We start from the raw sequence: 13,318 nt of genomic DNA, 5'->3' as shown, positions 1-13,318 counted from the left end.
CCGGTACTGAAAAAAAAATTCAGTTTTGTATATTAATTTTGTAACCTGCAATCTTATTGAACTTGCTCAGTTTTAATAGTTTTTCAATGACCCCTTCAGATTTTCTACACACATGGATCATGTTATCTACAAATAAAAATAGTTTCATTTGCCAAGTGTGATGATACATGTCTATAATCCCAGCAGCTCAGGAGGCTAAGGCAGGAGAATTGCAAGTTCAAAGCCAGGATCAGAAACTTAGTAAGGCTCTAGGAAGTTCAGTGAGACCCTGTCTCTAAATAAAATATAAAAAGAGCTGAGGATATGGCTCAGTGGTTGAGTGCCCCTAGGTTCAATACTTGGTACAAAAAAAAAAAAAGAATTAATTGTATTTCTTCCCAATGTGGATGTTTTTATTTTCATTTTCTTGTCTAACTGCCCTGGCTAAAAATGCCACTACCATGTTGAATAGCATAGTGAAAGTCAACATTCTAGTCTTGCTCTTGATCTTAATTATGTTAAGCTACTTTTCATAAGTGCCCTCCATCCTGTTGAGGAATTTCCTTTCTAGTCTTAGTTTTTTTGAGTGTTTTTATCATGAAAAGCAGTGTTGAACTTTGTCAAATGCTTTTTCTGCAGTTATGGGAATGATCATGAGTCAGATTCTTTATTCTACTGATATATTATACCTTTGACTTTTGCATGCTGAATTAACCTTGTACTGGTGGAATAAATCCCATTTGGTGTGTAATCCTTTTTATTTATTGTTAGATTTGTTTCCTAAAAAATTATTTTTTAAAAAATATTTTTAAGTTGTTGATAGGCCTTTATTTATTTATTTATTTATATGTGGTGCTGAGAATCGAACCCAGTGCCTCACACATACCAGGCAAGTGCACTACTGCTGAGCCACAGCCCCAGCTCCCTAAAAAATTATTGAAATATTGTATTTCCATATTCTAAGAGATACTGGCCTGCAGCTTTGTTTTCTTGTGATGTCTTTGGTTTTGGTCTCAGGTAGTAGAAAGCTCACAGAATGAGTTGGGGAATGTTCTTCTGATTAAGTATTTTTAATAAAAAGCTGGAAACAGAAACAATCTGATTGAGCAACCACTGGGCTTTTAACAATATTCTCTTTGGCCCTTGACAAATCTATTTAGGCACACTTGGAATGTACTGCTTAAACCTCTGCTTAAGCACAATAAGTGGACTGTTGGTGAAAAAGGTCGGGAAAGTAAGTTTGACCTGCTGCTTTCTACTTTAAATATGAAAAATCAATTCTTACCTTCATTCACACCCCACGAGATATGGGGAAGAAAATCACTGAGACATCTGGGGTATTTATGGGCCAAACTTCAGAAGACCAACCGGTTATCCAAGATTTTGAGAAAGGCAGCAGTGCTGTCAGTTGTCTCGATTCCCCAAGGGGCACAGATCTCACCTGGACCCAAGTGCCCCCATACCCATCCTTCCACACAGTAAACAAGAGGAATAATTGACTGTACTAGGTTCCCCCTGTATGGGGGTCAGCACATGCAACCCATGCTTGTGGCTAAGGAGCTGCGAGAACCCCAAAATGGAGGGTAGGCCCAGGTGCAGCTGCCCATCCTCCTTTAACTTACCTCTCACCCAGATAGTCCCCAATGACAGTCTTATTTAGGCCTTCTCCTTTATAGAGGAACTGGGCAACGTCTTCTGGGGAACTCTGTAGCAGGTCATTCTCTATTAGAAACTGAATTCCCTGAAGATCATAAGACAGAAAATGATGATTAGGAAGTGCCACTCAAACTCAATTTTCAAGGATGGAATTATATTCTTTTGGTCAGAGCAAAAATACCAGAGACCCACTAAACTTCTGACTTTCACAGTACTATGCTACATTTCATCTAGCCAAGAAAAGCACATACTTCCACCCTGGGAACTAAACAGGTTAAAAGACAGATAAATGGGTTGCTGAACAAACCACTTTAAGTGATTGTTAGACATTCTAAAAGCAGATGTAATGTAATAATGATGTGGGATTTCTTAAGCCTGGGAAATGATTTGTTTTGTGTCGGGGTACTCCTCACATGAGATGGATGCTGCTGGCTGGGCAACCTAACACCCAACCTAAATGCCTTTCTCTGTCTCATCCTACACTAGATAATCACTCTCAGCTGCCCTTGAAATTCAAAATGACCTTGTTACTACAGATTTGGCCAAATAGTCATAAATGAAGCCCATGGCAAACAGCTGAGAAACATTTTGATTTCCTGGTAAAAGAATTCCCAGGAGCTAGCACTGCTCTTCTTTCTTCTTCCTAGTTTGTACAAGGATGTGATGACCTGAGCCAGAGCAGCCATCATATGAGGGAAAGGCTAAGATGAGCACAGGCACCTTGTTCCTGTCACTTAGGAGCCATGGACTACATAGCAGCTATGTGAGAAGATAAATATCTATTGTATAATCAAAAGGCATTTTTTTTGGCTAAAATTTCTGTTACCTGAGACCAAAAACACTGATATGCTACCACTGATCTTACACCAGCTGAAACTAATGCATACTTTAAGGACCTACAGAGCAGAGCTGACAATTTCAAAAAGCAAGAAGCTACCTCTAGCCTGACCCAGTTGCGCTCTGTCTCAGGGGAACCCCAGGGACCCAACATGAGAGCAAAAGTTTCTCTCTAGCACAGTTTCAGAGCTGGTTCCAAGATGCACATTGGCCAGGCCAGTAAGGGAACAGGGGATTCTGGTATCTATCTGCCAGGAGGCTGTTCCTACCAATTCAGACAGGCTTTTCTAGCTAAAATTCCCAGGCTCAAGGCCAGGCTTCCTCATACCCACATAGTCCATCTGGAGATTTTTTTTTTTCCTCTCAAATACATAATTGTCTATAGCAGTCTATTTTAGAGTCTCCAAAAACTGGAAACAATCAACCAATAAGGCAGATTAACAGGGCTGGGGTTCTAGCTCAGTGGTAGAGCGCTTGCTTCATATGCGTGTGGTACTGGGTTTGATCCTCAGCACCACATAAAAATAAAGATATTGTGTCCATCTACAGCTAAAAGAAAAATCTATTTTTTTAAAAAAGGCAGATAAACATGTTCTGATGGATACATGATGAAATAATACCTACAATGAAATGGAATGAGCACTCATTACCATGAAAGCTTCTCACAGACATGAAATACAGGAGCTTATTTTTTGGTACTGGGGATTGAACCCAGGGTAGCTTTACCACTGAGCTACATCTCTGGCCCTTTTTATTTTATTTTAAAAATATTTGTTTATTTATCTATCTATTTATTTATTTATTTTTGGTGGTGCTGGGGATTGAACCCAGGGCCTTGTGCATGCAAGGCAAGCACTCTACCAACTGAGCTATGTCCCTAGCCCGAGAATGAGTGAGTATGAATGTGTATCCGGAATCGGCTAGCTCCCTGCCCTGGCCATGGGAGGATTCAGTAACAAGGCAGCTGTCTGCAATCTGAAAGAGGGGCCTCACCAGGCCCCCATCATGTTGGCACTCTTGTCTTGTAGCCCTGTAGCCTCCAGCACTATGAGAAAATAAATACCTGTTGTTTGAGCCACAGTCTATAGCCTTAGTGAACCCAAACTAAGTGTTACAGCCATAAATCTCTGAAACCATGAACCAGTCTAAAAGCAAATAATTTTGATAATTTTTCATCCACATTGCAGACTTAATGTGCCTCTGCATTTACTGAGCAACATGATTACAAATAAGTTGTTGAACAGAACCAGTTAAATTAGTATAAAAATGTCTTTTTGGTGAAAAGGGACACAAATGAAGCCTATTCAGCAATTTGTCACAACCTGATTAAATCCTAAAAGGGACATAAATGAAGCCTGTTCAGCAATTTGCCATAACCTGATTAAATCCTTACTTCCTTGGATGTGGCGAGCAGCCACCTTGTGAACACTGGATTATCTGGATTCGGAGCTCCCTACCAACCAACCACAGGGTCCCACCCAGCTCAGTAAAGTAGTAAGTTTATGGTTTGGACCTGAAATGTCCCCCCAAAGTGCATGTGACCTAAGAGGCAGCAGTGTTCAGAGGTGGTGACTTTGAAAGATGACTGGATGATGAGGGCTCTGATCTCCTCAATGGGTGAATCCATTGCTAAATTCATAGTTTAATGGACGCTTGGGAGGCAGTGGAAACAACGGGTAGGACCTAGTCAGAGAGAGTTGTCCTTGGCATGCCCTTGAAGTCAGTATCTCCCCAGCCCCTTCCTCTCTCTGCTTCCTAGCTGCTGTGATGAAAGCAGCTCTGTTCCACCACACGCTCCGTGCCATGATGTTCTGTCTCACCACAGAACATAGGGCGAAGCAATCGTGGACTGAAACTTTTGAAACCATGAACCAAAACAAACCTTTCTTCCTTTAGTTTTTCTCAGGTATTTTTCACAGCAATGGAAAGCTCAGTAACACAAGTGGTTATAGGCACTGAGTCATGAGTCTTCCTTGCTCATGATAGTGGGGTGTTTCTTAATTGTCCTGTGCTTTTTCCCAAACTGTGAGACAATAATTAAAATGGAACCTCCCTACTTTATAAGGTTGCTGTAAGGATTAAGTATATTAATTGAAGTGCTTCCTTCACATAGTTCCTGGAAAACAGGAAGTTCTCAGTGTTAGCCCTTATTATAAACCTGATACATGGTACATGAAAAGTGAGAGGACAAGCAAGAACCCACAGAGAAGATGTCAAAAGTATGAGGTGAGTTCACATTCATGAAACTGAAGCCTGATGCACAGGGGTAGCATCACTTTAAGAAATAAAATCAGCGTTTATTTATCTGCATGTTCATGAGACTTGAATTTATTTACAAACTCATTGGTATGCTACACTGTGCTATACTTGGGTCCCTTTAAACATGAAGTCCAGTTTCAAAACATTCACCAATGCTTGTGAAATCTGCTGATAATTTAACTCAGTAAACTCAACTTCTAAAGGAAAACAGAAACAAAAACTTACTAACCCCCAAAATGGAATCATTACCAAATGCACAAAAATCATCTCAATTGACAACTCCATTCCATTTTAGAGTTGATTTATGCCTCAAGAACAGAGAATTAGAAAGCAACTGGAAATTTTTTATGGTGGCTAGAGTATACCAGTTGAACAAAAACCCTATTCCAGCTGTAGATATGCTAAGCTCTAAGAAAATCCGAATCTGCAAATCATGCACAAGGAACGATGATATACATTTTTGGGGGGAGGAGGGGATTGTTTGTTGTTTCAAGACAGGTCTCACTATGTTGCCAAGGCTTGTCTCAAACTCATGGTCTCAAGTGATCCTACCAACCTCAGCTTCCCAAGTAGCTGGGATCTCAGGCATATGCCACCATGCCCAGCTTGATAAATATTTCTTCAAAAATGATTTTCAGTGGAATTTGTACTTAAAAAAAAGTGAGTTTACAAACCTTAGACCTTGTACAATGTATTTCCCGCAAGAAACATTTACTGGGGCTGCGGACATAGCTCAGTTGGTAGAGTGCTTGCCTTGCATGCACAAGGCCTTGGGTTCAATCCCCAGCACCACCAAAAAAAAAAAAAAAAAAAAAATTAAAAAACAAACAAATTTACTAATTTGTTTAGAAGCTCAATATCAAAATAAGCAAAGAAAAATAAATGAACACCAATCTTAGACCACCAGTAATGAATAAACCAGCTCTTCAGTTAGACCTTCCATGGGATACCTATCCTCTCCTCCACCATGAGCCTTTATGACTAACGCAGGTCTACTCTTCTCTTTCAAAACCAAAACAATGTGACAACTGAGTCATGCGTTCTAAGAAGCTTTACAGATTCTGCCAAATCTTTTAGTTCAATCTCAAAAACAAGAGGTTTCATTGTTTTGGGGTGCTTTCCTAGAAAATCCAACTTGAGGAAAGAACAAGGTATTCATTTCAATCAGGAGAATTCCGTGTTATTTCATGGAGGCACCTTTCCCTTAGGGACAAGACAGGGATAAGGTCCTCTTACTTGAACTCTTCAGCCCAGCTGACAATGAAATCTACAAACACTGTGCACCTGGACTCCACTCGCACCTCTGCCCTCATTGATCACAAAAGTCCCTGTGAGAGGGCCTAGCTTCTTAGGAAGATAAAGGGAGATAAACCTTGAGGTCAAGGGCCCTGCAGGGTCCCATGGCCAGAGAGTGGTTCCTGTTAGTTACCTGGAGTCACATGTGTTCTTGGAACTCACACAGCAATAAAAGCCTTTCTGCCTGGAAATCAGCTCAACAGGCTGCTTCTGCTTCACCCTGCTCAGGAACAGCCAGACCTCCCCTCCCTGCTTTTGGTTTTTATAAAAATGTAATGTTAATCCCATCTTTTTATGAGGTGATACGGCCACCTCTGTCCCAAGGGAGATAGCCATTAAAGCTGAATAACCAATCATTCACATGCCAGAAAACCGAAAGTATTCTCTTACCTTTTTGGGGTCCATGTTGAATTTCTTTCTTCCCATGGCTATTTGTTTGTTTCTCTGAGTAGTTTTGCTATTCATTTGAGATAATTAAAAAAATCATTAACAGGTACATTTAGAGAACACAGCATTTCACACAACACAGCCCAGTCACAGCCCTTCAGCACATCTTCCCTCTCACGACAACAACACAGGACAACTCAACAAAGTAAAAAGCATGGGTACACTTGGGGAACTCTGGCTCTTTTTAACATATGATAACTTGAGACATACTTCTTCAGAAAAAAATAATGATGAAAAATAGTAACTTTTTTTTTTAAATAAAAAAGCACAGTTTCTTATGATACAGAAAATTTATTTCTAGGTAGTTACTTCTGATTGCTTGTGCTTACTCCCAAACTTACAAAGGTAGACAAGGTCTTAGAGGAAATAAACTACAGAGCTGCAGCCCTGCCTCCCAGGAGGAGGAAGGAGCCAGGGACAGAAAACGCAATGAACAGCTCCAAAGGCCCCCACAACCCAGACCTAGCCCTCTCACCCCTGCAGCAGACACCAGTTGACAAGTTCAGCTAGAGAGTGGAGGTGGGGAGCAAAGAGATGAAGCAACTTGAAAGCGAAGCCATAAATTGCTTACCTCTCCTCCACAGAGGTTAAGTTGTCAATCTCTGTCATCACTTCTGCAATTTCATATTTTAGCCTCTGCCAAAAAAGAAGGATTTTGGGGTCGCAGGGTGTCTTAGCCTTCTTCCACCTAGGCTCAGGCACGTTTTAACCTTGTAGATACCACCTTCCCAGAGGGCTCATTGGAGCATTGCAGGTACCACAGGTACCAGCACCCGATACCTCAAAGTCAGAGCCAGCACTGCTTAGGAGAAAACAAAATGATTTGTCTATCCCTTGTTGGATGACAGATGAGAGAGGTTCACTAGGCAGACTCTAGAGTACTTGTGTGTAAAGTTAAGAAGGAATGTGGAAGAATATTAGAGGTGTAAAAAGGAAGCCTATCCAGCAAAAAGAAGGCAGCAGGTCCCTAGGCCCCAGAAGTATAGCCACTCCCCACGACCTGGCATGGCTTGTGTGCCTTCTCCATGCTGCCTACATTCTCGGGAGACCAGGCGGATGTTGAAGCTCAGACACTTTCAGGTTAGCACTGAGGTAGTTTATCAGCAGCTTATCAGTGACAGAGTGATTCTTGTCACTCTGTCAGGGACAGGGACCAGAGGGTAAAGCCAGATCTGGATCCCTAGGACCAGAGACATCAGAGGGAACATACTCCCCTTTCCATTAGTGTGTCCCCTACTGGCTGAGAGGCCCTGGACAGTATCTTAGTTTCCATGGGCCTCAGCATTCTCACTGATGGAATGAAGTAGAGTTAAATTAAGATATCATATTAATTAGGAGTATAATTACTTGTATACAAATAATATAAATTTTTATTCTTCAACTAAAGGACTTATTCTGGGTTGCAGGATTTTTCCAAGAATAAAGGATAACCTTAAAATGTCTATAAATTACCTTTCAAATACAAAGAAATTTCTATTCAGGGCCCTATTATTTGTGTGCCAAGAAAGTCAGACTTAAAAGTGAGTTCCTAGAAAGGAGTCATTGTCTGGGATAAGGCTTGGCCCTGCAGCCAATGGCCTTTGAGCCATATTTATTCTGGCAGTGACAATGACTAGGAAGCTTCTTAAGAGGAGCCAATGATTGACTTTTCCAAGCAAGCCCCACATGGAAGGAGCCCAGAGGCCTTGTGAATAGTTTTTGTAGAAATCACAGACACTTCAGCTCTGAAACTGTAGCTTTGTTCATTCGCCCCTCCTAAGGGACATCATTTACCCTGACCTGAGTAAAGTACACAAGTGTGAGAAGGACATTGTTTATTCATCTGTTTGTCATTCATCTGTTTCTCCTACCACCTAGTAGGTACATAGCTGGAAACCAATATATGCTTGACCATTCATTCAAAGGATATCTGAGTGCCAAAAATGTACTAGGCAATGTTCTATGTGCTCAATATATTGTATATGATCAATATGATCAAATCTTACCATAAGATTTTAGAGGAAAATGCTCAGCAGACCTGTGCTGCTGTTTAAACCTGCCACTGTGACTCTGGAGCTTCAAGCTGACTGCTGCAGACTTCAGACTCACTATCTCCACTTCTGTCCCAGAGTCTGCATTGTCTGACCTAGACAGCTTTTGCTTCTCCAGTTTAGACAACTCTTTTGCTTGGTCTCTTTTGCTTGGTCTCTTGATGTAGTTCTTACAGCCATACACTAAACACTGATTTTCTATATTTTCCTGAAGCAACTTCTTATTCAGTATTACACCCAAAAGTAAAAACCAAGAGTTTTTTGGTTTTGTTCTTTACCTCAATGTCATCAATAAGTTCCTTTTTTCTTCGACGAATGTCCAAAAGTTCTTCTCTTTCTTCTAATGAGAGGTCTTCAGGCACTGAAAAAGAAAAAAAACCCAAACAGTTCAACAATACTTTTCCGTGTCTGACAAGGCTGGAGATGGAGGACTGGCTAAAAGGCTGCTTAAAAAAACTACTGATCCTTTCTTCTCATTCCCTTCACTGAAGACCATTTATTTCTTGAGTAAAACCAAAAGGTTAGGGGACACCAAACACAGCTGAGGGCACAGGTACTTCATAAAACTGAGGGTGAGATAAATGCTGAAGTCTCCTAGTCTTCCCCTTAGAGCTCCCAGACTCCAGACCACAAGACTCCCGCAACCCAAACTGCTCTGACTAGAGGTGTGGAAGGTCTTCTCTGCATCAGCTGATCAGCTTCAGGTCACAGATACTGAAACTGAGAGGGGAGCACCCACCACCTGCACACCCATGTCGCCCAGTAGGGAAACTTGGTCAGCTGCCTTCCTGCTACATTCATAGCTCCCAAACAATTCTTAGTCATTCACTCTCAAATGTGGGTAAACCTCTAACATGTAAAATACATACCAAAACAGACACATGAAAGCTAAGAGAGGTCAAAGTAGTACAGCCTGAGGAGTAAGACATAAGGAAGGGACAGTAGTGTGGGTCTCCCAACCCAGTCCCATGACAAGCTTCACAGAACCAATTGCTCTCTAGTACACACTTAACTGATAAATACAAAAATGTATTTCACTCACACCAGATTGGGTTGTGTAGAAAACAAGAAAGAAAAAAAAAACTGCTGGGAGTGTACATTGGCACAGCCTCTTTAGAACACAATTAGGTACTGTTTATTAACATCAAAGATGTGCATGCCATAACCTAGCAACTTTACTTCTAGGGACATGTATGTGTAACTAATTTAAAAAACATACTTTTGTACATATACATATATACATACACATGTTTTATATATATACACATACACATAGATATATGAAAAACTCTCTAGCAAAGTGACAGAGAATATGTATAATAATAAAAAATAAACACATTTTGTACATAATAAAAAAAGAAAGGAAATAATCTAAATGCCTATCCAGAGAAGAATGGGCAAATGTGTTGTTGGATTATATACACAATGAAATCCCAAACAGCAGTGAAAATGAATAATACAACAAGCAACAAATGAATGATCTCAGGAAAATTATGTAGAAATAAATACTTTCTATATAAACCTTAAGAACAAAAAGTTAAATAGAATGATAAACACAGAACTGAGCTAATACTGAGCGATTGTCTAGGAGCAGAGAAGGAGCATGGGATTGGTAGGAAAGCACAGGATACTTCAAATTTGTAATTTCCTGCCTGTTCTACCAGACCCAAGCTTCATTAAATTCCATATTAGTGATTTCCTTAAGCAATTTTCTATGCTGAGCAACTAATGAGGAAGAACTATCATTTACTGAACCAGACTGGACGACATGCTTTAAGAGGTTATCTCAATTAAATCTTCAAAATACCTTTGAGAGCAGCCATTATTATCTCCATTTATAAGTGAGGAAACCGAGGCTAAGTGAGATCTAATGATTTTCCCTGGAGAGAGACTATTAAAGAAAAAATGGGGGCTGGGGATATAGCTCAGTTGGTAGAGTGCTTGCCTCACATGCACAAGGCCCTAGGTTCAATCCCTAGCACCACCAAAAAAAAAAGAAAAGAAAGAAACAATGGTGGAAATGTCCTAATTTGACCAAGGATATAAATACACACATCCAAGATGCTCAACAAACCCCAGGTAGGATAAACTTAGATACACAGGTCATGCAACATGCTTTTGGTGGGTCTAGCAGCTCAATAATGTCATCAGGAACCTGGTCTTTCCATTCTGCTTTCCAAAGCGCCAGCTTCATCTTGAACTAAAGCTGATTTCTTTTATGCTAGAGGAATAAGAAAGCACTTCCTTATTCATGGGTCTCTCAAGTTTCTTTCCAGAAGGACCCACAAAGTCTCTCCTCAATTTTTCCTGGATCAACCTGGCTCAGACTAGGGTTTATATGAATCAGCAATAGAATTACTGTGTGTCACACTTAACATTTAAGGGGAAGACACACAGAGATCTAGGTCAAGAGATAAGGTGAGGAAGAGGAGAAAATGATGCTTCCAAAACCAAGAGAATAAAGGCTTTTACCATGAAGAAAACCAACGTCAAATGCCCACACTGATCAAGAACATAAAGAAGCAACCATGCCAACAGGCAATTCTTGAACCTTCAAAGCTATTATTTTTACCACTCTTTCCCCAGTGCTGGGGATTGAGCTAAGGGGGTACTTTACTACTAAGCTATCTCTCCAGTCCTTTTTATTTTGTGATTTCTGAGTCAGGGTCTCCCTAAATTGCTAAACTGATCTTCAATCTGAGGTTCTCCTGATTCAATTCCTGAGTTACTAAGATTATAGCCAAGAGTCATTGTGCCCAGAAGCCTGTATTCTAACAAATAGAATATTATTTCTAAAAGTAGCAAGCTGATTGACACTATCCTGTTACTTGAAAGTAACTACACCTGAAGTTTTAAGTTAAACTTGTCAACAATGCTAGCTGGGCACCCAAAAGCGGCCTCCTTGAGGGAAAAAACTCTCTGCTGCTGAGTTCTCCAATGTGGATATATGAAAACAAGAATCCAAAAGGGTAGAGCTGTACTTCAACCATCTATAGACACTTATGTTTCTTTTAAGAATGTCTATTTACAGGGCTGGGGTTGAAACTCAGTGTTAAAGCACTTGCCTAGCACGTGTGAGGCAATGGGTTTGATCCTCAGCACCACATAAAAATAAATAAAACAAAGTTATTGTGTCCATCTACAACTAAAGAGAAAAAAAGTCTATTTACAGTATCTCCCCTCCTGCCCTGAGGATGTGCAGTGTTGGTTAACAACAGAGTGAAGGCTTTGAAGGTGAATACAAACACCACAATGATTTAACGCTAAATATCCTAAAGCTCCTTCAATCAGAAGCTTTCCAGGATTCCCTTGATTTTTTTTTTTTCTCCTCTAGTGATGCCTGTCTTTTCCTACCCCTTTAAGGCACTAAGGAGTAATAACAAAGTGTTTTCATTTATGTTACCAGTAATTCCAACCTTTTTAAAAGACATTTTGTATGGTAGGATAATGTGATTGTGGCTATCTAGAAAAAAATCTTTATTTCCTAAAGACTCATACTATAGTTGTTAGGATTATAATGCTATTAAACCAGTACTTTGAAATACTTCAGCAAAAAAAGAACTGAGCCAAATAACAACTGTTGAATCTATTTGATAGATGTATGATTATTTGTTATCCATTTTAAAATTTGAAAATTTTCATAGTAAAGAGTAACAGAAAATGTTTTGGTATTAAATGGCCAATATCTTTTAGGATATTCAGCAAAAGCATCAACAGGAAGTAATAGAATACTCAGCACATCTAAAAGACTCAGTCCCCAGAGGCAGAGTGTGCTCAGCATGAGCAAGGCCCGGGAATCAATGCCAAAAAGGGAAAGAAGGACGAGAAGAAAAAGAGTGAAGCAGGGAGGGAGGAAAGGAAAAAAGGGAAGAGAAAGAGAAGGAGAGGAAAGAAAAAAGACTTTAATAAAAGGAACTGATGTATGTGATGAAATATTTCCAGAACAATCTGCACAGCTTCAGTCATTTAAGTATCTTTTCATCCTATTATTTATCTGGACACCCAGAATGCATAGTGAATACCAACACTGAGCTGTTATACCAGCTGTTTAGTGAAGTTCTATCAGCATCTATCTGCATCCAAAATAACTTTGCAGTCATAAATCTGCTGACACACAGGCAATTTCACACATGCAAGTGCTATACTAAAAATGGGATGCTAAGCAATGTTTAGAGAAGGGATACCGATTATCCAGACCCTTTCCAGGAGCACAACAGTTTGCCCTATGAAGGCAACATAAGACTTAGATTGAGTTATTGACATTGTCTGTCTATACTTGTTCACTTGGACCCTATTGGGTAAGAAGAAACAAAGGTGTCAGGGAGGACTTTTCTTTTTCTCCCAAGAAATCTAGCAATTTATTCTTAAACTGAAAATGAATATATGGATGTGGCTTTACCCTAAATGCACAAAAAGGCATATGATGAAAACTTTTATTTCAATCTCAATAAAGCTACCTTCTTTGAAAGAATCAAATCAACTGAAAATTCCTTCTCTGGCTGCAAAATCCTAAAGTTTTTTGGATGTCCTTATTATGAGCTTCCATATAGAATTCTGACACTCCAGAGGTGGGCTTAAGAATGGCCCTTCAGGGCTAGTGTTGTGGCTCAGGAGTAGAATGCTCGCTTAACACGTGCAAAACCCTGGGTTCGATCCTTAGCACCACATAAAAATAAATAAATTAAATAAAGATATTGTGTCCAACTACAATTAAAAAATAAATATTAAAAAAAGAAAGAAAGAAAAAATGGCCATTCAGGGGCTGGAGTTGTGGCTCAGTGGAAGAGCTCTTGCTCTTCCACTGAGTTTGAGGC

The 13,318-nt window shown here is 39.9% G+C and overlaps 1 protein-coding gene and 1 non-coding gene across 2 annotated transcripts in view; one reads left to right on the top strand and one right to left on the bottom strand.

The window, feature by feature from the left end:
* The window catches only part of Cyth3 (cytohesin 3), an 86,544-nt gene that overhangs the window by 15,751 nt on the left and 57,475 nt on the right, over positions 1 to 13,318 (bottom strand). The window contains exons 2-5 of the mRNA XM_078023690.1: positions 8,783 to 8,865; positions 7,046 to 7,110; positions 6,418 to 6,484; positions 1,602 to 1,720 (exon numbers count right to left, since the gene is read on the bottom strand). Of these exons, the coding sequence (XP_077879816.1) occupies positions 1,602 to 1,720; positions 6,418 to 6,484; positions 7,046 to 7,110; positions 8,783 to 8,865 (334 nt within the window). The remainder of the gene's footprint in view (positions 1 to 1,601; positions 1,721 to 6,417; positions 6,485 to 7,045; positions 7,111 to 8,782; positions 8,866 to 13,318) is intronic.
* Trnav-cac (transfer RNA valine (anticodon CAC)) lies at positions 10,419 to 10,491 on the top strand. The gene has a single exon. It is a non-coding gene; the product is annotated as a tRNA-Val (tRNA).

This window comes from Ictidomys tridecemlineatus, chromosome 10 (genome assembly GCF_052094955.1).
Source record: "Ictidomys tridecemlineatus isolate mIctTri1 chromosome 10, mIctTri1.hap1, whole genome shotgun sequence".
NCBI lineage: Eukaryota > Metazoa > Chordata > Mammalia > Rodentia > Sciuridae > Ictidomys > Ictidomys tridecemlineatus.
The sequence above is the reverse complement of the archived record's forward strand: the minus strand, read 5'-3'. Positions and strand labels throughout refer to the sequence as shown.